The 25,794-nt window shown below is 43.5% G+C and overlaps 1 protein-coding gene across 1 annotated transcript in view; it reads left to right on the top strand.

Moving 5' to 3' along the window:
• LOC138273633 (uncharacterized) overlaps positions 1–25,794 on the top strand; it is a 1,227,671-nt gene that overhangs the window by 180,311 nt on the left and 1,021,566 nt on the right. Inside the window, exon 2 of the mRNA XM_069218896.1 lies at positions 19,164–19,240. Within this exon, the coding sequence (XP_069074997.1) occupies positions 19,164–19,240 (77 nt within the window). The remainder of the gene's footprint in view (positions 1–19,163; positions 19,241–25,794) is intronic.

Here is a 25,794-nt window from a genome sequence, read left to right as displayed (position 1 = left end):
AGACTGGGCCCCCAGGAGAAAGCAGTGGCTAAAAACGCTGCCACGTCACTGTATTACAGGAAGCCAGGATCACACATACATAACTCTTGTAACATCTCTGAGTAATAGACTAAAGGGCCTACACACAACTCATACACTCTAAAGCAGACAAGTCGGGCACTGTAATGGTGCGGTTAATCCAAACCGACCGTCTCTCACACCTAACTTGGTGATAAACGCACATCATCAAGGGCTGATAGTGACCCAGTTGGGAAAAAACACAGAATTCTTTGGCTCTTACAATGCGTTATGCACAGCCCAGCAACCGCCCAACCCTGCAGAGCTAATAGCGTTTTTAAATCAAGCAGAGTTACTCAGAATAAAAGGGATTATGGCGAGTAAAATGTGAGGGGCCATCAAGGAGCTTGCTCGCATTAAAACACCGGGTTCTGATGGACTGTCAGTGCAATTCTATTCCACCTATGCCATATGACTGGTTCCACACCCAGAGAATCTTTATAAGACTTCTCTTGATATGGGTTCACTGCCCCTACAGCCAGAGCATTGCTAGTCACCGCCCTTCTGAAACCTGGCAAACCACCAATGGAGTTGGCATTGTAGAGACTGCTATCATTGCTGAATACAGATTATAAAATTCTTAGTAAAATTCTGGCGCACCAGTTGCTCCTGCTACTTCTGCGGTTAATTTACGATGTGGCTTTGTCCTATGATGAGCTACTGCTCTGAATATTCGGCGGTTGTTTCAAGTGATGGCCTGGCCCGTGGATGTTATCGAAATGCTGGATACCTGTCTCTGGATATCTGCCAAGCATTTGACACAATTGGTTGGGGCTTTACCCCGCCTATATTCGGTGGGTGAAATTACTGTACACAGCAATAACTCCTAGAGCCAAAACCGTGTCCTACATCTCGAACTCCTGTTGGTATGCAGTGGGGTTGCCCCCTTTCTCTGCTGCTAGTTGTACGGGCTATTAAACCCATAGCACAGTGGATTTGCCAGGTAGCGGGGGGAAAGGGGATTTTAATAGACAACACAGTACATACCATATCCTTGTTCGCAGCTGACATGATATTGTATCTTAAAGACTTGCGAAAGGGACAGCTGGATATGACCTATTATCGAAGTTTGAAGAACTGTCTGGACTTCAGAATATTGTAGACAAGTCATGCAGGTACTCCTTCAAGGGCACATACACAGAACAGACGTTTCAATTTGGGGAATAACAAATACCAATGGCGCCACACAATTTCAATATTTAGAGATAAAAGTGTACAGAGAGCCGCAGGACATATTGGAAGGTATCCTCATACATAGGATCAATGCACTTAAATCCCAAATGGGCTTTTGGATCACACTGCCACTGTCAATGGCCAGTCGCCTGTCCCTGGCAATGTGGCTGCAGTTACTGAATCCCTTTGTGGATTTGCCGATTGTAATACTGGCATGGGTGTGTATTCAGGCTGTTGAATACTATACTGATTGAACTAACATGGGGGACTGGCTACTGCAGGGTTAGCTTAACAAAACTTTATTGGCCAACCACTAAGGGCAGTGTGGGGGCCTTGGATTTCAAAGCCTATTGCATAGCCAGACAATTACAGAGGCTTTGTACTGGCAGGCAGGCCACAATCTGCCTGAAATAGGCTATTCAACTGCCCAGTTTTGCAGGGGTCCTGGCTCCACAACGCTGCACTGGGCTAAATTTTATTGCACACTGCCCTAATCGGCTGGAAGATGGCAATGAGGTACAATTATCACTCCACTCACTTCTCTAAAATATAAATGGGAGGACGATCTGGTCATGGAGCTATCAGATAAAGAATGGGCTGGACTATTGGAATACCCTAAAAAAGTCTTGCGCATGGGTACGTCAGTACTGTGTTTCCGCCAGCCTTTCCATGGTGGGGGCCCCACCATGGAAAGGCTGGGGGAAACAGGAGTCATGAACAGCACAGCAGCAATGAGCCTAGTGCCGCCCTGGCTGACCATGAGTCCAACTGCTGTGTGTTGGGAAACTTGTTCCCGGTGGTGACTGCGGTGCCCTGGCGTTCCGACCGCCAGGGTTGTAATCTGGCCGTAAATCTCCATTCAATCCATGAGGTACCTTAGCATAACTTGTCACAAATTTATGGCACAAACGTTTCTTAAAAGCGTTTTTTTACCCCAACAGGCTCCCTCTGGGATCACAGTACCATGGCTAAGGGGTCAGGGTGTTCCACTGAGCAAATGATACATTGCCCAGTCATCGTGAGGATTTCACAGCAGTTTGCCAAACAGAGAAGGTCACAGCAACAGGGCTGCAAAATGTACAGCCCAGCAAAGTTGAGCTGAGGCTGCGAGACACCTGAGTTAGCTTATGTATAGCACGTGACTGCTGGACCAGATCATAATCAGTGTCTGTTAGTCTGACGGTTGGTAGCCTCACAGTCTACAAAATGGTTGGGGGAGGTTGGGGCCCCTCTGCCTTTAAGGAATGGCCGCTGCCCACCTGGAAGAAGAAATATTTGCAGATTTCTGGCAAACATTCTAGATTCATTATTAATTGAGACAACTCCACACTTTCCCTGTGCAGAAGTGGAAATAGGATCTTGGAGGCAACCATTACATTAATGTAGATAAGGAAAGGATCCAGTACTTGAGCACTGTAGATACTAGAAGTATGGCACTTCATTATGAACATAACCGTAGCTCAATACTCAGAATGCTTAGCGATGTCACCACACAATGGAGTAAGCTCACACTATTGCTGGGGAGACCAAGGCTATTCAGGGGGATATATGTACCTACTTTATTGTATGCACTGCAGAGCACCCCAACTGATTCCTTAGATTGTTTTCCCTCAGGTTGGAACTAATTCCCTAATGTGATTCTGACTTCATGCATTGCACTTCCTAATCTTATTCGATTGGTATATGTAGCAAGTATATAACATTGCGAAATCTTCAGGGTTATTGATAACGAATACAATCAGTAGTGCTGATCAATTAAGCATTAGCAATATGCGCTGTGGGAGAAAAGTCCACCAAGTTGGATAAATTAACCATGGGACTTAGAACATATGCTCGCTACGTATATAGAGGTAACTTGTCAGATGAACTTAGAGTACTAACATTATAACCAAAGCATGGGTTGACATTTTTAAGGCAATAGGTTAAGACAAAAATCTAGTAAAGGAAACCTTTCTGTGAGCACGTACCGCCCTGACTGGACTTGGTGCGTGCAAATTTATTGGTGTGGTAACATTATGTGACCCACGAACACCTATCATTCACTGCGGTGCGGGCAGCCTTGAACCATTAGATAAGAATAGTTTAAATACAGTATGTATTCGTCAGTCATGGGTTAGAGAGCCACGGGATATGCTTGGTGGAGGTACAAGATCACCCTTCTTTTGAGACAAGGGTATTAATTGAAAAAATGAAGAGAGACACAGTATGCAGAACATACGGAACTAATATCGAAAACTTTCCAGACAATCTGCAAGAGCTAAATGAGAGCAAGACAGACCAGGGATCTGGGCAAATAGAAAACGGAGGTTTGGCTGAGGAGTTAATACACCCACAATCGAGCATTAGTCTTATTCAGCTAAAGGATTTACCTGGAAGTTATTATCATCGGTTGCGTCTACACTCATTGTAGTTAATACATATCAAACCTAAGACGTTGAAGAGCGCGTTTTGTCACACAATATGGGAATGGGAGAATGTTCTAAACTTCTGGTCATCAATTCATGGTGAAATGGGTGACATACTCGGAACCTAGATAATGTTAACCCACCGCCCCGTCCTTACCTCACCCCACAGAACCACTGAGCACAAGAAGCGAGATCTCCCTAGATATAAAATGATTTTCATGGCCTGGGTTTGATGGCGGCACACAGAGCCATGATCAGACTGTCGGACAGTGACGTTGACACCGGCCTTAGCTCCTGGAAAAGGGCCATGGTTTGGTGTATGACTATGGAAATACCTATTTACAAAAGTAGGACACGTCCGCAGAAACATTAGAAAATATGTGCGACCTGGAAAAACACCTAACCCATTCTAGCAGTAATTGAAAGCCTGCAAGAGTACTAATGCGTTGCAGGTGGTGACAAGGTAGGGATGGTATGTGTGTATAAATAAATAGATACAATAGTTGAGAAATTGGAAAAATAGGTGAGTGTGTATTACAATCACATGTTTTTAATGGTCTTTATAGCTACAGTGGCATGATGCATTTAAACCAAATATAGAATTAGCTATGCTTTCTTACTGCAGACCAAGTGCGCACCATGTTATCAGCTCTAGGCGCCTTTCCTTAACAAAGCTGTGCAGCGGCGTTTGACAAACCATGTTTTAGATCAGTGTTCTCAGCCTGTGTAACACATTTACCATGTTTTCATGGGAATTATTGCCTCCCTTTCTGCTTTCTCCTCTTTTAGCTGACCTAGTTCAGCCTGCTCAAATTCTTTGTGAAGTGGTTGTTGAAAAGCTATCAAAATGCATTTATTTGGAAGGCTGAATCTTTCTTTTCTCTTCTACCAGATCCATGCACAATCATAAAACCATTTAAACCAATTTCGTTTCTTCCCTGAAGATTTGACAAAGGTTTAATGTTTCACTTTCTGGAATTAGAAGTGTGTCCCATTCGAACGAGCTATATTCGCATAGAAAGGCTTGCTACGGGGAGCATGATTTTCGATGCGGCAAGAGAACACGTCATTTCTGCACGTTTTCCCTGATGTTCCGTGTCTTTACTCACGCAGTGAGGATTATTCCAAGAAGGATAAAACAGGATAATTCAGAGAGGGCAGAGTAGCTAGAGTGTAGCAACTGCACCTACAAAAACAACCATACAAGGAACTCTAGAAAGGGGCCTTGGGTTAGGACTTATAGAATGACAGCAAAATGTAGGTACAAATGGAAGCAGATTGTCAGGGTCACTCAGCACTGGATCCTTAACTGGAGGATATAGACAACTTGTAAATGATGTTGCTCCTTTCTGAGCCAGAGGTTTCCAGAACCTTGTACACATTTGTTACCTGTGGCAGCAGCACAGGCAATCTGTCAGCCATACATGACAGAAGAGGTCTGCATACATCAATCTAGATTAACTATAGATTTAAATAATGACGCACCTCCTCTCCAAAAAACACGCTTGTTGAATGTATGTCTTTGAGCTAGGATACTGATATGTACTGGGTTTAGTGCCTCAACATGCTTAAGGAATTCTATTCCTTCTATCCCAAAACACATGTACTTTGTTACCTCTTAAAATACATTTACAAAAGATTTATCAAACTACCATGTGAAGTGTTTTTGCCTGGCTCCAAGTGAAAGAAACATCTTTATTACTCTTCAGTGACTTCTGATTCTGAACCAAATAATTTAGAATTTAAGATGGAGGTCTTAGTAACAATTGTAGACCTCCAGAGCCTCCTCCTCAATTCTTTAATTATGCAAGAAACTGGAGACCTGGCTCTTCACCTAGCCTGTATAGCTCGTGCCCCAGTGCCAAGATACCATCCCAGGTCAGCTTTGCACTAAATAAATGCACATAAAACAACATGGCTACCAGTGCCTGATTCGGTATGAGCTATCAAAACTAATGGGCTTTGAGATTTGTCTGCTACTACTTTAAATTTAAATTGGATGCTGTTAGACTTTTCATCCTTGGCATGGTCTCCCTTAACTTTTTGCCTCTGTTTCCCAGGTTGTTGATGTGTGCTGGACTCTGCTTTTGCTGTTTTTGTTACACTGGGCACTTTACCACTGCTAACCAGTGCTAAAATTCAAGTGATCCTTTACAAAATGTGTATGTAATTGGTTTAACCATGATTGGCATATTAATGTAATAGTAAGTCCCTAGTACAGTGCACTGGAGGTGCCCAGGGCCTGTAAATCAAATGTTACTAGTGGGCCTGCCATGTGGGGAAAAGATCGACACAACTCCGATCTGTGACTGAAAAATTGACGCGCTGCCGGCTTTGAGGCTGAAAATCGACACTCTCCTACAACGCGACCCGAAGATCGACCCCCGGGGCTGGAGAAACGACGCACAGCATTGCTGACGTAGGCTGGTGAGATCGCAACCCGCGCTTTGTGGTTTTCGGATCATCATGCAGCTGGATTTCTGACGCAAACACCGCTGGCCATGTAAAAACGACATTTGGTCTGCCCTCCCCAAGAGTGCTGACCGGATCGATGCATCGTTTTCCTACAGAGAGAAGAAATGATGCACGCTGACCCGACAAAAGGAGAAATGACGCAAGGTCTCTCTCGTAAGTGAAATTGATGCATCCCAAGCCCTTTTTGACACACACTCACCCGAGCAGGGTTATTTTTCCGCCCCCAAGGTACATTTTCATGCTAACAGCATTAGTGTATGTTTAAAATTACATGAAGACTATTTTTGCATTTTTATTGATAACTTGACTTGTGTATTGTGGATTTTTGTCGTTTTGGTCTTGTTTTGTTTAGATAAATATTTTCTATTTTTCGAAACCTGTGTTGTGTCATTTGGTAGTGTTTTCATTGAGTTACTGTGTGTGTTGGTGCAAATACTTTACACATAGCACTCTGAAGTGAAGCCTTCCTGCTCGTGCCAAGCTACCAATGGAGTAAACAGGGGTTAGCTGAGAGTGATTCTCTTTTACCCAGAATAGAGTGAGGGTACGTGCTTGGACAAGGGGTAATCTGACTGCCAATCAAAGACCCCGTTTCTAACAGATGCAAATCTTTGTATTTGCTCCAAAAACCTCTGAACGTTCTCCAAGGACTCAGATGAGAACTTGATAGGGCGCGTCATAGTTTTAACAATTTCTCAACCCACTGAACACCTTTATCCCTTACACTGGACATTTTCAATTTGCTACCTCCTACATTAGTCCTGCCTTGCATTCTTTTCATCTCTTATTGCCTTTCCACTCATTATTGGGTTTATCTCACTTTCTGTTCTTCCTTTTACCCTAATAAACATATGATTTTCTCTCTACCTTTGCCTCTCTTCTAATTGCTTCTCCTATCTTTTTGTCCTGATCATGCATAGGCCCTAATGATTTATATTTCAGTATTGGGGTTGCCTGCTTCACAGAGCGACTCTGCTTGTGGCAGTGCTCCATATGTACTATGTATATTTGTAGTTTTTATAGTCTACTTTGTACCTTAATTGTTCTAATTTGAGATGCTTTAATACAATATTGAAGCTATATAAAACTGCATAAATAAAATATGCAAGTCAAGAGAAGCACAGCAGAAGTTCATTCACCGCTGCAGTACAAAAAGCTCACACATGACTCACCAGTGAGGCTGAGGATGTGATCCAAAAAAGTTGGAAATTTGCTCATGAGGTAAAGTAAGCTTCGAGAATTTAACTTCTAAATTTTTAAAGAAATCTCGCCATCCTTGTGTTGGACTTTTTCTTATGCAGGGTCATCCCCAGTCTTTTTGCGTCCTGCCTCCTATTTTTTTCTGACCTGTTGCTGTTGGCTTTTCAACTCTGAGCACTTTACCACTGCAAACCAGTGCTAAAGTGCATATGATCTCCGTGTAAATTGTATGTAATTGGTTTATCCATGATTGGCATATTTGATTTACTAGTAAGTCCCTAGTAAGGTGCACTGGAGGTGCCAGGGCCTGTAAATCAAATGTTACTAGTGGGCCTGCAGCACTGGTTGTGCCACCCACATAAGTAGCTCTGTAATCATGTCTCAGACCTGCCACTGCAGTGTCTGTAAGTGTATTTTTACACTGTAAATTCGACTTGGCAAGTGTACCCACTTGCCAGGCCTAAACCTTCCCTTTTCTTACATGTAAGGCACCCCTAAGGTAGGCCCTAGGTAGCCCCAAGGGCAGTTTGCAGTGTATGGATAAGGTAGGGCATATAGTAATGTGGTTTATATGTCCTGACAGTGAAATACTGGCAGCTTCGTTTTTCACTGTTGCAAGGCCTGTCTCTCTCATAGGATAACATGGGGGCTACCTTTAAATATGATTAAAGTGTAGATTCCCCTAGAGAGTAGATGGACATGTGGAGTTTGGGGTCCCTGAACTCACAATTTAAAAATACATCTTTTAGTAAAGTTGATTTTAAGATTGTGCGTTTGAAAATGCCACTTTTAGAATGTGAGCATTTTCTTGCTTAAACCATTCTGTGACTCTGCCTTGTTTGTGGATTCCCTGTCTGGGTGAGTTTGACAGTTCGGTTGTTTTTCACCTCGCACTAGACAGTGACACAAAGGGGGTTGGGGTGTAACCTGCATTTCCTGATTAGCCATCTCTGCTAGGAGGGAGGGGTGGAGTGGTCACTCTCATCTGAAAGGACTTTGCCTGCCTCTGACAATGCCGGCTCCAACCCCCTGCTGTATGACTGATGCCTTGCCTGGGCAAGGCAGGATTTCACAAGTAGGTATGAGTCCCCTTTGAAGAAAGGTGACCTCAAAGACTAAAATGGGTATAAGAAGGGCACCCAAATCTACAGACTGGAGAAACACTTCTGGAACCAAGAGGAACCTCTGCCTGGAGAAGAGCTGATAGCTGAGGAAGAAGTGCTGCCCTGCCTGTGACTGTGCTTTGTGGAGCTTTCCTGCAGTGCTGCTTCTGCCAGAGTAAGAGGGCAAAGACTGGACTTTGTGTGCCTTCCATCTTGTGAAGAAATCTCCAAGGGCTTGAGTTAGAGCTTGCCTCCTGTTGTTTGAAGTCTCAGGGACAGCAAAGACTTCTCTCTGCCAGCACCTGGAGTCTCTGGAGAGACTCCTGCCCCGACAAGTGGTGCCCTATCCAGTCCCTGGGCCCTTGAAAGGAAATCTGATGGAATCCAAGGAAATCGACTTCGGACCGACGCAGCTGCTGAATCCGTTAACGCCGCCTGCACCTGACGCCGTGACCTTCGCTGGAACGCGATGCTCTTCGCAGGCCCGACGCCGCAGCAGCCCCGCTGAAGTCCGCAACTCCATGGAAGTTGCCGCACCACGTCGTGACCGACGCCACTCGAAGTGCACGGATTCAACGTTTCGCACAGACGCTGCGATCCCCAACTTCGCGCATCGGCTTGTTCTCACTCTTCACCAAAGGTACTGTACTTGGGGGTCTACACGACTCCGTGTCCGGCGCCGTTGCTATCGGCTTGTTGGGAACGACTCCGTCACGACGCCGTGTTAACATCTCATCGAAGCATTTTTTGTTTCTAAACGCTATTTTTGAGTTTAATCTTTAAAAATTCATAACTTGACTTGTGTATGTCGGATTTTTGTCATTTTGGTCTTGTTTTGTTTAGATAAATATTTCCTATTTTTCTAAACTGGTTTTGTGTCATTTTGTAGTGTTTTCATTAAGTTACTGTGTGTGTTGGTACAAATACTTTACACCTAGCGCTCTGAAGTTAAGCCTACTGCTCTGCCAAGCTACCAAGGGGGTAAGCAGGGGTTAGCTGAGGGTGATTCTCTTTTACCCTGACTAGAGTGAGGGTCCTTGCTTGAACAGGGGTTAACCTGACTGTCAACCAAAGACCCCATTTCTAACACCTTGCATCAGGGCAGCAGGGATATTCCAGCTTGATTCTGCTACAACTGGGATACCGTCAATGCTCTTTTACAATTGCTTGAAATTTGTGTTTTTTCTGACGTTTACACTTGGGTTTAAAAATCGCTAGTTCATCAGAATGAGAACGTACCTCTGATGCTCCTTTGTTTTATGGGACGTTGTTTTCCTATATGAGGTATTTGCTTGAAATATCTATTTTGGCACCATTTTGAGACATTAAATAATAATAAAAATCATACAACATGAAAGGACAAGTTTCCTTCATTTCTAACGTCACAATGTCAATAGGCTAGTCAATAGAACAAAAGCTGAATAAAATTGGCTGCAGTGCCTATGGCCCAACCTTTGACAGAACACACAACCTGGTTTTAGGGACAACACTGAAGGGAGAGGGGGTAGGGAGGAATTAGTTGAAGCTCTTTGATCTTGGTCCCATGCTTTTTAGAACCCTTCATTCCTGTAAAAAAACATATGAAATGTAATACAAAGCACACCTGTCCTACTCCATCATAACGCAGTGATTGTGCCACACTACAAGATGGTGACAAATACTGTAACTTGACCCTCCCGGGCAAATTTTTTATCTATAAACGATTACAAGCCAGTGAAGGGCCCTCTAACAGTTTTTGTCTCAGGTCTCACAAAAGCTTCTGTCATGTTTGCACTGGACTCTGGTTTAATAAGACGTGGGAAATGAGAATCGCATATATCACATGTGAAGCATCACCCCGGTGCAGTAAGGTGATTTTGCAGGCTTCCCTTAGCTGTCTCATTGACTTTTGAAATCCCACTCACACCACTCTCATTTGCTGTCTCACTCTGTTAGACCCTTACAACCTTTTTCTTCCCACTTTTCTGAAATCCATCATTTGCATACCTTATACCTCAGCTATTCCATTTTCATTACTTTTCTTCATCCTCTCCTTTTGTATGTACTTCTCTTCATGTCCTCCACTTTCTCATCCACCCAAGCACACAACTAACCTCCTCACCTGTAAGCACTGCATTTTCTTTCCCTTTGGTAGTGTCCATGGTTCACCAGATGTGTGCCTCCTTCAGATGCTTTGTAACAACTGCAGATCACACGTTTGTGACTGTTGCTTTGTGCATGGCGTTGAGAGGACAACAACCAGATGTGAATGTAGTCTGACCTCTTTTATGTCCCACTGGAAGGCTATGAGAAATACACACTGCCTTCAGCCTCAGCTCCAGATCTCTCAACTATGCCCCATCGTAAACAACTACCCACACCCTGAACTCATACAGACAACCTGTGGCATATTAGTTCACAGTATGCACTACATAAGAGTCATATGTTGCTTGAAAAGTATATACAGAAACACAGCATCTGGAAAAAGCAAATCATCTTTCGAAATGCAAGAAAAAGTGTTAGACCTGGCAACCTTGGCGTAGTTTCCTCCAACGTTTTACCCTCTGACCTCCTTTGTCTGATCTCATTCTTGGCTGACTTTTAGGATTCTGAGCACTTTACCACTGCTGCCCATTGCTAAAGTGCAGGTGCTCTGTCTTCTAAAACATGGTAACATTGGCTTCTCTACAAATGGCATATTTAATTTATTTGTAAGTCCCTAGTAAAGTGCACTATATGTGCCCAGGGCATGTAAATTAAATGCTACTAGTGGGCCTGCAGCACTGATTGTTCCACCCTCTACAGTAATCTTTCAACAGTTGATTCTTTATTATATACATTTAATTAAAACAATTACAAATTTTGCAATGAAAAAACAGAGCACAACTCTTTAGCACAGTTAAGACTCAGAGCATAAACACATAACAGGTCTTAACACAGAGATACAGAAAGTTAAAAGATAGCTCAAGTCAAAGCCACAAAGTTAAGTACAATACCATTGGCGAGATGCAGGAACTTAGAAAAAGCTGCCATTTTGTGTGAATTTACATCAATTTAAGGCAAAAGCTAATTAAAACCTGCCTCTTTAACAAAGTGCAAATGTGTAGTGATAGCACCTGTTTAGATACTGAAGTAGAAAGAAGTGGCAATTATAAAAAAACATAATTATAAATCTGGTTAAAAGCTAAGTTCAGCAGAAAAAAATCACTTAAGTTTGTTTCATTTGAGGACTGCAGACTGGCCTGGGGTTGCCCCATTAGTACTGTGCAATCGCAAACAAATAACACAGGTAAAACATTGAAAGAGGGAAATTAGCATAAAAAACTGACAAAGTGGAAGTGCATAGTGATAGCAGCTATTTGGTTGTTTGAGTAGATAAAGTTTATCAATTATAAAACTCAAACATTATAAAATTGGTTAAAAGCTAAGGCCAGCACAGAAACATCACACAAGTTTGCATCATTTGAGAACAGCAGGCTGATCAGGGTCTGCCCCTTTACCACTGAGCAATCATGAGAAAATAGCGCAGCTTAAACATTGAAAAGGAAAATAAGCATTAAAAAGCACTAAAGTTATGGACTGATTAAAAATCTAATTCTATGAGAGGGCTTCAGTGGTCAGCTAGCACCACAAGAAGACAACAGTCATGAGTCGTGTCCTGCTGGTGGACCTATTGATTTTTCAACTCCCAGCAGGTATTTGACCATTTGTGCAATCATTCTTGGGTTGGCCGAATTAACACAAGCCAGGACGGCTGGTCTGCAGGAGGGCATCGTGAGGTTTTTGCAGATAGTGCACAGCCATTTATTTTGTCTATCTAAGGTGGAACTGCAGAGGCAGATGGTGTGCAGCATGTCTTCCCCTACAGGGCCACATAATTGGGAGGCCGTTGTCTCTGATGTCCTTTGTCAGGGCCTGCTGTGCATTAGCAATGTCAGGATCCTTAGGTGATAAGCGAGATATCTGCTTGTGAGCCTAAAATTTAGTGACAGTCCAAAATATTTCTGCAGTCTTAGGGCTTAATAGCTGTTTTTTATGGCCCAGGCATGTGAGCCGCGCTCAAAGGTAGATCTAATCTCCAGTGAGGAGATAAGTTTAATTGACTTATGGGCGACTTTTCTAAATACTTCGGCCCATATTTATACTTTTTGACGCACAACTGCGCCAACGCAGTTGTGCGTAAATTTTTTTACAGCCGGCTAACGCCATTCCAACGCACCATGCGGGCACCTTATTTATGGAATGACGTTAGCCGGCGCTGCGGACTGGTGTGCGTCAAAAAAAATGACTCACACCCGGCAGCGCTGGCGTATGGGAAAATGGGGGTTGTGCGTAAAAAAATGGGGCAGGTCAGGTCTGAGGCAAAATTCAGGCCTCAAACCGGATTTGCGCAATTATTTTTGACGCCCAACCTCCATTGACATGACTCCTGTCTTAGAAAAGACAGGAGTCATGCCCCCTTGCCCAATGGCCATGCCCAGGGTACTTATGTCCCCTGGGTATGGTCATTGGGCATAGTGGCATGTAGGGGGGCCCAAATCAGGCCCCCCTATGCCACAAAAAAAATCTGAAAAAAATACTTACCCGAACTTACCTTTACTTCCCTGGGATGGGTCCCTCCATCCTTGGGTGTCCTCCTGGGGTAGGCAAGGGTGGCAGGGGGTGTCCCTGGGGGCAGGGGAGGGCACCTCAGGGCTCCTTCCGAGTCCACAGGTCCCTTAACGCCTGCCCTGACCCAGGTGTTATAAAACGGCGCCCATCAGGCTGTGCGTCGTTTTTAAGGCCCACCCCCTCCTGTGCGTCAAAATGACGTCAGAGTATAAATATGGGGCACAGGCCTTAAAGTCATTTTTTGGAAGGGAACGTCTACCTCGCATATAATTAACGCAATGCTGGTTCCCCGTAACAAAAAATGACGCACATGGTGGAATTTTGACGCCCGCGGGGTCGGACGTCAAAGTATAAATATGGGGGAGGGTTTGCGCCGATTGTGCGTCAAAATATTTGACGCACATTCGACGCAAACAGAGTATAAATATGCCCCTTCATGACTTGCGGCAACATTACATAGTTCTGCTAGCCCGAGCAGAAGGAGTTATTGTTTCTTCAAGATAATCCTTTGAGGGCGAGTGTGGCCTTTTCAGAATATCACCCCATTAGCAATAGTTTAGTGAACTGTGGCGAGTTTGAGCTTATAGCAAAAGAGAACAAATGCTGCTTGCCTTGAGAGGGATGTTTTACAAGCCTGAACTATAGGCTAATCTGGGCTGATGTGGTGTGGCCGGCGAGCCGAAAAATATGTCTATATGTACGTGTCTATATTGCAAATATGAGTCTGACTTGGCTCTGGCGATTTCCAAGATGGGAGTGAGTGCCCCTGCAGGTTCTTAAACACTGCAGAGAGTCAAGCCGCAAGAGTGATCCTCTTTCTTTCGATTTGTTCCCTGTAGGGTTTGAAAGAACCCCTGTTATTGCTAAAAATGCGAAGGTATTTGTAGACCTTTTTCTCCTTGAGGGTGTTCCCATCAAGATGCCATTTAGCTGCCGGTCTATGACTATTTCTAGCTAAGATCATCATCTTAGTTTTTAGCTATTTATATTCAGCCCATTGGCCAGAGAGCATGCCTGCACTGCTCCCAAAAGGTGAACCATGCAGACCCTGGTGGGGCTAAGTGGCACCAGGTTGTCGGCATAGAGGAGGTTTAACAGGTGTGTCTGCCCCATTTCCAGTGGATGGGAATTAAATCGGAGCTGGGCTGCGGGAAGATCTGCCATAAACGAGGTGAATAATAACGGTGCTAAGATGCACCCCTGCTTGAGGCCACTTGCCATCGGTATGGCTCTGGATAAATTGCCACCATTGCCCAGTTTGATTTTGACCCATGTGTCAGAGTATAGATTTTCAATCTCTCCCAAGAGGGGTGTGTGGATACACCAGCCGTTTAGCTTTTCCCATAGCCTCTTGTGATTGACTCGGTCAAAGACTGCTTTATAGTTGATGTGGCACAAGTAAAGTGGTAGCTTCTTTGTTATGGAGGAGTTGACGGTGAGAGCCAGAGCCATCAGGTTCATTGTGGTGCCGGTTTTTTGTGTGAAGCCTGCTTGGTTTAAGTGGATGATGTTATTCAAACTTGCCCATTCGCTGAGATGGTCAAGTAAAATACAAGCGTAGTATTTTGCCTTGTTGTCAATGAGGGGAATAAACCTGTAATTCTCTGGGTCAAGTTTGTTTCCTCCTTTAAAGAGAGGTGCAACTATGCAGCCTCTCGAGGAAGCCAGAATCATGGCACCTTACAGAGCATTTTTTAAAAGTGGGGCCATAGCATCTGCCCAGATTGTTGGGCTCATCATGTATATGGCCTGACTGATTCTATTTGGGCCTGGCGCACCAGAAATGCACCCCTTAGCTTTCTGTCTAAGTACCACTTTGGTGCTGATAGAAAGAGTACAGCAGTAGCTCGTGGATAAATTCACAACTAATCCAGGGTCTACCTGGTGTACTCCCCATGATGTATACAGCATAAGATTTGGATTGGTCAATAGGTTGAAGTTCGCAAATAGATATGCAGCCCACACTGCTCTGGGATGCAAGACTCCAGCTTTCTATTTGACGGCTTTTGAGGGTGTTCACAGCGACCCAAAATCTTTTGGAGAAGTGATGTTTAAGGTCCCAACTGAGTTTGGCCTAAATGGTCTAAAAATGTTCCCTCTTTAAATCCCACAAGACCTGTTTGTATTCCTTTTTTACTCTTCTCAGATTGCTGACAAGTGCTTAGTTGGAAGAAAACCAACAAATTATCAGAAGTAGCCTTTCAAACATGTCTCGGGCCTGCAACTGTAGAGCCTGTGTGTGCAGTTTTAAACTGCTATTTTGTCCTGGCAAGTGTTCCCACTTGCCAGCTCCAACCCTTCCTTTTTATTACTTGTAAGTCATCCCTAAAGAAGGCCCTAGTCAGCCCTAAGGACAGGGTGCATTGTATTTAAAAACATTGATATGCACTTTTAGTTTTAACATGTCCAGATATTGAAAAACTCTTACATTCATTTTTCACTGTAAACTTTGTACTTGTATAGCGCACTACTCACCTGTTAGGGTCTCAAGGCACTGTACGCATACCACTGTGGAACCCCTCCTGGCTATTCCCTGTGAGGTGCCCACTTCTGGGCAACCTCCAAGGTGAAGCCAGGCATCCCAGCACTGTTGTGGAGATTAAGCAAGCTATTGCCCAGAGTTAGACCCATGAATTAGATTAGGCACCAATGCGAGAATTATCAGGTCCGAGGAAATTGAGTCCAAGACCCGCCGAGGCAGGAATTGAACCCTGGTCCCGGGCCAGATTTCTGTTTCAGGGTCTGCTGCTCTAACCATTGAGCCACACTTCTCACTATTGTAAGACTATCTCTCCCACAGGATAACACTGGGATTGACTTAAACATATTTTAAGTGTAATTGCTAGTTGAAAAAAGATAGACATGTGGAGTTTGGTGTCCCTGAACTCACAATTTAAAATCACAACTTATAGTGACGTTAGATACTTTAACCACTTTGTGCCTCTGCTTCTCTGTGAATACACATCTGGGGCTGTTGACAGCTGTTTGCTCTGCTGTGTTGGCCTGCTGCGTAGGTCCTACAGTGAGGACTGGACTTGTTACCTACATCCTAGCACCCAAGAGTCTCCAATGGCTTGCTGGCCTGCTGCCTGTTCTTCTGCAGTCTCATGGACATCAAAGACTGCTTGCAAATCACCTGATGCTGCTGGACTCTGCCATCTCTGAGTCCTATCTTTGCCCTCCAGTCCTGGGCTCTACAAGTGTTTTTTGCAGCTACAAACTTCAAAAAGTAACGCATCACCCCTAGGGCAGAAGAAAAAGTGCTGCATCGCATCTCTGATGGCGATGTAGTGGCTACCCAATGACAGCGGCTTCACCTACTACGCGGCCCAATTATGATACTCAGCGGAGCCCACCGGCAATGTGTCACACCCACTTTTACAGAGTCTGACGATGATGCATCCCCCCGAGTGTGGCAGAAATATTGACTCATTGCCCCTCTCCACTGACGCATTGCTCGAACGAGGGTACTGTTCAGTAGACCCCACGTGGGTTTTGTAGTTGGCCTTCCCTCCATTGTGGCTGGCCTGGATTTTGGATTTACGTTGGTCCCTCGTGACCTCAAGTAAACCTTTTACTGCTCCAGACTTCTAAGCACTGTTTTCACATTTATTCTTTGAAAAATCATATCTCGACTTCTACTGATGGGATTTTGTCATTTTGGTCTTGTTTTAATCAGATACATATGATCTATTATTCTAAACTGTGTGTTGAGTCTTTCTGTTGTGTTTTGTCACTGTGTTACTTTAAATACATTTTGCACAAGTACTTTACACATTCCCTCTTAAGTTAAGCCTGACATCTCTGTGCCCAGCTACCAGGGTGTGAGTACATGTACATTTAGGGTGTGTATCTGAATTACCCTGACTAGGATTGTGGTCCCTACTTGGACAGGATGCAAATCTCTGCCAACTAGAAACCCAATTTCTAACACAAAATAAAATGTGAAATGTAAGCATGGTACTGCATTGCTGGTATCAAGTACTTTAATGCTGTTTACAGTCACCTTTGAGAAATTGGTCAATGTTAAGGTTAAAAAAATAAATATAGAGTCTGTGGGGCTTATTTTAAAGTACGCTTTTATATACTGTGGGTCTGTGACCCACCAGGACCAGGTCACTTGAAGTCTAGGATATAAGGTACATATTTGAATCTTGGAATGTGGAAATACTAATACTGTACGCACAACGTACAAACCAACTGTGCAAGGTGCTACTGTAGCCTGTTCTAGTTAACTGATACTTCCTCTATCTTGATCACACCCTTGTCTTTGGATAATGATTTTGACAAGACATAGATTCAAATGGAGTATTGTCTGATATAGAGCACCTTGTAATTGAAATGTTTGTGCTATAATCCACACAGGTCCATATATATGAAGGTTTTCTGTCACTCTTGTGCCACACAAAGGGATGCAAGGGCAATGCAAAACCGAAATGAGATTTTTCAGCCAAGCAAGGCCACTTCGCATGGTCCTGCGTTGCTTGATAAATCTAGAGTAACACATGGCAGTGCGAATGCCATGGGTGGAGTGTGGGTGTTCTACCTATCCAGTCCTTCATTCTGACACATTTTCAGCTTTATCAACACCGGTGGTTCTGGAAATGAGTCTTAATCGTACCCCTCCGCACCAGAGGTGCAACAAGAAGAAATATCTTTGTTTCTCCTTGTTGTTTCCTCTTTGTGCTGCATTGTGCAGCACACCTAGAAAGAGGAAAGTGGCTCTGAGGATTGTTTTTGTGCAGGAAGGTGTCTCTTCCTACACAAAAACCATCCTGCCTAGAACGCAGGCACATTTGCACCATGGTGTAAGGGTACCTGTTTTGGTCTAGACAGCACAATGTATGTCAGCAAAGGTAGATAGCAGGAATATGCCAAGTAATGTTAAATACAGCACATTCCTGCCCTTTCCCTTTCACACAGTGCAGCACATCAAGGTGGCTTGCTGTGTTGTGCTCTGTTAAAGTTAAACAAATCTGCTACACAATATCTATAAGTGTCATTGTGGCTCATCTGTGTAAGGTTTTCATTGAATCAAACTCATAAAATAAAAAATAATGTATCTCTCCTCAGTATTAATAGTACCTTTCCATATATAAATTATTCCATGATTCAGTTTTCAAGTCACCAAATTTGAACTTCCAGACTTGAAGGTCTATGTTATCATCCCTGAAGCAGTCTCTTAGGTGACTTAAGAGACACATGAAGTTGGAATAGGATTAGACACCACTCTGTGTAAGGACTAGTTCTCCTTTATGTCAAATATTTGCAGAAAAGTAGACAGTGGGTAGTTATTCATCTGCAGTATGTCACCAAACACATCCAGTAGGCACTCTGTACCTCATACTGGACAGAAGAGACTGAATTGGTAAGGGCAATTGTGTGCACAAAAAGGCAAACACTTGAAATGCCACCACACCCTTTGTTATGTTGGCATCAAGACAAATTGAGGTCTGGGAGAGAAGTGACTGCTGGAAGAGATCTACAGGTAGAATTGGGAGTCATCTGCTGGTTGACGATTGAAGGTCTTCAGTTCTTTGAGAAGTGGTGCCCGTAGATATTAAAACACAGGGGTGCAAAGGTCGACTCCTGAGGAACGCCACAATAAAGCAGATCTAGAGGATACAATTTGGACAAATTGGGATCTTTCTGAAAGAGCACAAGAGAGGTAGCCCAGGACTTTTCTCTCCAGCCCATTCAAATTAATATGGACGAGAAGTATATCTCAGGTTCAACCCTGACTGAATCCAGTGAGCGATTAATGATAATTATGGCACATAGGATACCTCTTTGCTTCTCAAGAAATGAAACGTCCCTGATTGCCTCCTGGAGTTAGACTATTTCCTTTGAATATCTTAAACAAATATAAAGACTGTATTCATATTGTTCTGACTGTGAAAGCAAACCTCAGGTTCCACCCAGGGTGATCCTGTTCTTTATAATGTCACACAAGCTTTTTTTCTCCTCTGACAGCTTTGTTGTGTGATGACTTCGCACACAATGAAGAAGTACTGTTAATTGGCGTTATGAACAACTCCAATTAGCGAGGCTGTCTTGCACCTGACGTGCAGGAAACATACATGAAGAATGTTTGAGTGACTGTGGGACAGGTTTGAAGACCCATTATCCTATTTAACGACCCATGTTTCATTACTGACAGGGGTGGAAAGCCGGGCTGTAAGAAGGAAGATTTTGAATCAAAGAGCAATTATCTTGGAGCGAGAGCACAAAAGTCCCGTAAGTGCATTTACATTTTTCTACTAGCAGCATTAAATGGCTTGATTACACCGGCACAGTTCCACGAAGTCCTATTTGCCCTTTAATCGCCTTTTGACAGGTATCTCGTGAAGCTAGTGTAATTATTGCGCCGCATTCTCATGTGGAATCCAAGCTTCTGTATAAATGTGTTCATTAAATATTTAATGCAGTTTCCTGAGCAGCATGCACGATGTGATATAGAATACGTCAAGTAAGTTTGCATTGTTTCGTTTAATTTAATTGAAGGAAAGCAAGTGAACTGAATGCAAAGCAAAATGTACAATTTGTTAGTGGGTCACAAGTTCAGCATGCTTCATGTATAGAAACAAATGCACATTATTTGCATTATGGTGACTGTATTTACAAATTTGAGCATGATCACATACTGGAGTCTTGTGTTATGTTGATTTTTTTGTTGATTTTTTTATTCTGTGCTAATATTCGCACACCGGAAATCCCCAAAGTTTTTGGAGTTTTTCTTTTTTTTTGTAACTCATTCTGTAGATAAAAAAAAATCTAAATTTACTTCAATATTCCGCATATCATTTAGCACTTATTGCAACAATTATCTGGACTTGAGCAACTCATACTTTGAGGCATAAGAGTTGAATGACCGACATACACCTACCCGGAATTAACTAGTGGGATCAAGACATTCAGATACCTTCTGTCCACTGGGTCTGGAAGGTGCTCATAAATGGTGTTGAAAATATAGTGAACATTAATTATTCTAATGGAGAACAGAAGTAGGTCATAGGGACCACTTACGAGCAGGAGTACTGCGATTAGTAATGAAGGCGAAACTGCCCCTGATCTCAGGATATTTTTTCGGATGTTTAGAGGTCCATCTAACTACATTATGTGCCATGAAATTAGTTTCTTCAGGACCAGAATAGGTAATTCAAAACTTAGAAATGTGGAGTAGATCTTTTGTTGTTTACTTCAGTCTTTAAAGGAGATTCTCCTGTTTTAGCCCATGCATTTCTTTAGTAGCTGTTAATGGATGAGCCGCCCAATTTACTACAGCCTAATGGCTACTTTCTATGGGAATTCCGTCTATTGACTGTTAGCGCGACGGAGCCTCAATAAGTAAACTTACAAGGAGACGCGTCTAGGTCGATAAACCTTTGGACCGCGTTTGGGGACTTCCCAGTACGAAATATTTTCCTGACATCATCGATCAACAAATCAATTAAACAATCAATAATGACAATCACTAATCAATAAACAATCAATAAGAATCAATAATTGAACACACCATGACCTTTCAGTCATGACTAACCACCCCAGCTTAGTTAAGGGTTAGGATATTTATTTCCCTATTGGTAACAATCTAATATCATGTCTGTTAATCTCAATATCAACAACCCACATCAGAATCACTCCTACTTAGCAATCAGAGCACAACTTAATCAATGCATGGACTTGTTCATTCAATATTGAGGCACATCATTAATATGAATCAACTTAGCAGAGTCTCATTAGTACATGAATCAAAAAAGCAAGAACTCAGTCATTTGTCTATTTACACAAGGTATTAGTGAACACCTTAACTAACCTCAAATAAGCTTTAGCATGTTGGGCTTCATGCAAACATTTTAGTGAACACAAATTTAGAAAACATCTATACTAAGGCCTCTATCAAAATAGCAGTTGGTACCTAGAAAGAAAAAGCAAACAGACAATCACAATTTGCATCGGATAGTTACCAATCCAACAGATCAGCAAGCAGCGACAGACTTCCTCCTCAGGACATCAGTTCAACAGCATCAGCAAAGTTAAAGCGGGGCAAAGTCTCCAGATAGCATAGCTAGGAACATATTACTTCCCTCAGATAGAGAAGAAGATAATATCAAGCAAAAAGTGGGCAGAAGATGGATTGGGTGATAGGACAATTAAAGACTAAAGTATGGGTTTGGAGTGTTCGGAAGAAGAAGCGGCAATACAGTGCATGAAAGAATGGCAAAATGGAATGGTTTCTTCTTGGGTCATGCGGTTAAGTCAAAACTGTCTAACTATTACCTACTTCCTCATTGGATAAAGTTTGGTGCATCATTATCTCTGTCCAATAATTTGGTAAGCACCTTGCTAGAATTTTCCACAGTTCACAGTTCCCATGTCATGGATTGGTCCATGTTATTGACGTCTTCAACGGTTGGAATGTCAGGTAGAAAATGTTACACTTGGCGCTCCAGTCAGTGTCTTCATTGTCTTCTCCTAGGAGAGTTAACCTTGCACCTGTTGCGACCACAATTCAGTGCAGATAGCTGATAAGTCTGTATTTTCTCCTCACTGAATGATGTCCAGTAGTTCCTGGAAACAGATAGATGGAGGGAAAGGGTCAGACGAAGATTAATAAAAACTGTAGAGCAAACATTGGCACAGAGATGTAGTGTGTGTATCAAGCAGTGCCACCACCCACCTCACCTGCACTTGTTATTGCTAGTTTCTTTGGGTGCATTCTTCATTTACTGTTGATGTGGGGGAGGGCTTTGTAGAACTCCTTGTATGTATCTGAAGATTCTTTGTGTTGGCAGGTGGCGTTCACAGAGGCAAGCTCAGCAGCAAGATACATCAGCAGGGATTCAGCAGTGCATGAGAATTAGTTTTAATCTTCCAGAACTAGGCAGCAGGGGCACTTCAGTTCATCAGCAGCATAGCAGAGTATATGCTGGCCAAAGACAGAGAAGATATTCCCTAACCTGGAGTGAAACTCCAGTTTGAATTTGCAGCTCCTGGACTTTTTTTCCATCCCTTTTTATCCTTGTGATCCGTCACCTTTCTAATTAATCTAAACTCATTTTTATTTATTTTATTAGTGTCTATTACTGAATCTTTATTTTTACTTTAAGAAAAAAGTTTTTGTGACTTTTTGTAATTTTGCTTATTTTTCCCTTATTTCTTCCTTCTTCGTTCTCTTTTTCTTCTCTTCCTCATCCCACCCCACCCAGCACCATGGCAGATCAGGGACAGGTTAGTAGCAGCCACCTACCTCGTGGAGGGTAGCACCGCAAAAGGGTGCTGCCTCGCCCCATCTTCAGTGAGGAGGAGGTGAGAGCACTATTGTTTTGCGCAGCACCACCTCCCATCCATGCTGGCAGCAGGCGGCAGGCCTGGGAGTGGTTACTCCCTTTGGAAGCATCGATTGCTGTGGGGAAGGGTGCGCTGGCTGGTTCGTCAGCACACTGCGAGCCAGTGCACCCAGCAGTTGATGAACCATTGAGCAGACATCATCGACCGGGAACAGGACCTGCTCGACCTACTGGGCTTTGATGTGTATGGGCTTGGTGAGTAATAGTAATTTATTTATTTATTGTTGTGTGTGTAGTTGTTCCACAATGCAAGTCACTGCGTTGACTCACCCTGCGACAGAGAGGCATGCCATGGGTGTTACAGTGGGTGTTCTCATGTAACACCCATGGCATTTGATACATTCCCAGATTTACAACCTAGGGGAGGCTTAGGGGAGACTCAAAGAGGAGCAATACCTTTATTTCTCCTAATTTTTCCCTTTTCTATGTGTGCTGCAATCTGCAGCACACATAGGAAAAGGAAAACTCCTCTTGTGGTTATTTCTTTCAGGATGGTGTCCCTTCCTGCACAAACACAATCATCCCTTCAATGCAGGCACCCTTGCAGCATGGTGCCTGCAGTGACTCATGGCAGCCGATTGTGCGCCAGCGCTGGGGAAAAGGACAGGAATGCACCGTATCTGTTGTAGATATAGCACATTCCTGCCCTCTCTTTTTGATGCAGAGCAGTGCTGCAAGAAAGCTTGCGGCGCTGTCTTCTATTAAAAGTTTGTAAATATGGCCTGCAGTTTAGGAAATTTGGAGTAGGACTTAGGTGTAGGAATTAGGATATTAAACTTAATAGGTCAACTCGAGTTGAGTCCATCATGCTAGGCTATCTGATTTAGAAAAGTACAACATTAATGTGTTTGCCTCTGCTTGTCACAGAAACATTTTTTAGGAGATTAACTGTACCACTAATCTTTTTTTATCTTCTGAATTTCTCGCCTCAGCACCAGGGGAAGAAAAGGGCATCATCGTCAGCAGGTACAGGAGGAGAGGGTGCAAATACTAGTATCACCAGCAGTGCGGATGCTAGCGGACTTGTTCGCCCCAGTAAGCCTGTCTATCATATTATTTTTAGTTCCTTGCTCTTATTTTTATTTTTCACCTCTCCTCATTTCAAATATTTTTTCTTTTAGTTTTACTGTGCCTGTCTACCTTTTTTTGAGCTTATTTTCATTCTATGTAAGCTTTGTTAAATTCTTGTTATCCCTGCATTTATATATTTTACGTATTTCTACGGTACCTGACTTCCTCCTGCCTATATTAGTTTTCTCCTACTTTGTTAATAAGCTTAGCTTTCCCTTCTTCCCCTAACTATCTTTCAGACTGGTACTTAATAATAAGAGGAAAGATTTTTATGACAGGTACTCTACCGACAAGATTGTATATGCAAATCAGTGTTTCTACACATTTGTGAAGGTTTTCTATGCTTTGCTCATGCCCCAGGACCTCACCTTAGGTTCTCCTGGATTGATCAAAGTATTCCATCCCTTTAATGTACTTCAGTGACTCAGCTGAGCTCTTCCTCTCCAATATGAAATGCTTGCGGTTGATTTGCCTACCTTGCTTTTCTAACAACCGACAAAATTGCTCAAGTGAGTAATAGAAGAAGATAGGACTGTAATGATCTATTGTGGTTGCATTTATTTTGTTAGAACCATAGGGTTTTTTCCAGCTCCACTGACCACCTTTGCCTAGGCCAGTGGCAGCACCAGTGCGCTGAACGCAGCAGAGTTCGGAGGTGGAGAACCGGCGGCAGCAGGGTTGGGCACTGGAAAGTCATAGTGTTCTTGCTCGTTGACAATTACTAATATACCCACTGCAAGGGCATTGCTTGTGAAGCCCCTGTGTTAGAAATGGGGTCTTTGGTTGACAGTCAGGTTACCCCCTGTTCAAGCAAGGACCCTCACTCTAGTCAGGGTAAAAGAGAATCACCCTCAGCTAACCCCTGCTTACCCCCTTGGTAGCTTGGCAGAGCAGTAGGCTTAACTTCAGAGCGCTAGGTGTAAAGTATTTGTACCAACACACACAGTAACTTAATGAAAACACTACAAAATGACACAACACCGGTTTAGAAAAATAGGAAATATTTATCTAAACAAAACAAGACCAAAACGACAACAATCCAACATACACAAGTCAAGTTATGAATTTTTAGAGATTAAACTCAAAAATAGCGCTTAGAAACAAAAATGCTTCAATGAGATGTTAACATGGCGTCGTTCTCAACAAGCCGACACCAGCGGCGCCAGACACGGAGTTGTGTAGACCCCCAAGTACAGTACCTTTGGTGAAGAGTGAAAACAAGCCGATGCGTGAAGTCGGGAATCGCGGCGTCTGTGTGAAACGTTGAATCCGTGCACTTCGAGCGGCGTCGGTCACGACGTGGTGCGGCGACTTCCACGGAGTTGCGGACTTCAGCGGGGCTGCTGCGGCGTCAGGCCTGCGAGGAGCGTCGCGTTCCAGCGAAGGTCACGGCGTCAGGTGCAGGCGGCGTTACCGGATTCAGCAGCGCCGTCGGTCCGAAGTCATCCGGAGTCGATTTCCTTGGATTCCACCAGCTTTACTTTCAAGGGCCCAGGGACTGGATAGGGCACCACTTGTCAGAGCAGGAGTCTCTCCAGAGACTCCAGGTGCTGGCAGAGAGAAGTCTTTGCTGTCCCTGAGACTTCAAACAACAGGAGGCAAGCTCTAAATCAACCCCTTGGAGATTTCTTCACAAGATGGAAGGCACACAAAGTCAAGTCTTTGTCCTCTTACTCTGGCAGAAGCAGCACTGCAGGAAAGCTCCACAAAGCACAGTCACAGGCAGGGCAGCACTCCTTCCTCAGCTATCAGCTCTTCTCCAGGCAGAGGTTCCTCTTGGTTCCAGAAGTGTTTCTAAAGTCTGTAGATTTGGGTGCCCTTCTTATACCCATTTTAGTCTTTGAAGTCACCTTTCTTCAAAGGGGACTCACACCTACTTGTGAAATCCTGCCTTGCCCAGGCAAGGCATCAGACACACAGCAGGGGGTTGGAGCCGGCATTGTCAGAGGCAGACACAGTCCTTTCAGATGAGAGTGACCACTCCACCCCTCCCTCCTAGCAGAGATGGCTAATCAGGAAATGCAGGTTACACCCCAGCCCCCTTTGTGTCACTGTCTAGTGCGAGGTGAAAAACAACCCAACTGTCAAACTGACCCAGACAGGGAATCCACAAACAAGGCAGAGTCACAGAATGGTTTAAGCAAGAAAAAGCTCACTTTCTAAAAGTGGCATTTTCAAACGCACAATCTCAAAATCAACTTTACTAAAAGATGTATTTTTAAATTGTGAGTTCAGGGATCCCAAACTCCACATGTCCATCTACTCTCTAGGGGAATCTACACTTTAATCATATTTAAAGGTAGCCCCCATATTATCCTATGAGAGAGACAGGCCTTGCAACAGTGAAAAACGAAGTTGGCAGAATTTCAC

The sequence above is a fragment of the Pleurodeles waltl genome, chromosome 2_2 (assembly GCF_031143425.1).
Source record: "Pleurodeles waltl isolate 20211129_DDA chromosome 2_2, aPleWal1.hap1.20221129, whole genome shotgun sequence".
Lineage (NCBI taxonomy): Eukaryota > Metazoa > Chordata > Amphibia > Caudata > Salamandridae > Pleurodeles > Pleurodeles waltl.
The sequence above is the reverse complement of the archived record's forward strand: the minus strand, read 5'-3'. Positions and strand labels throughout refer to the sequence as shown.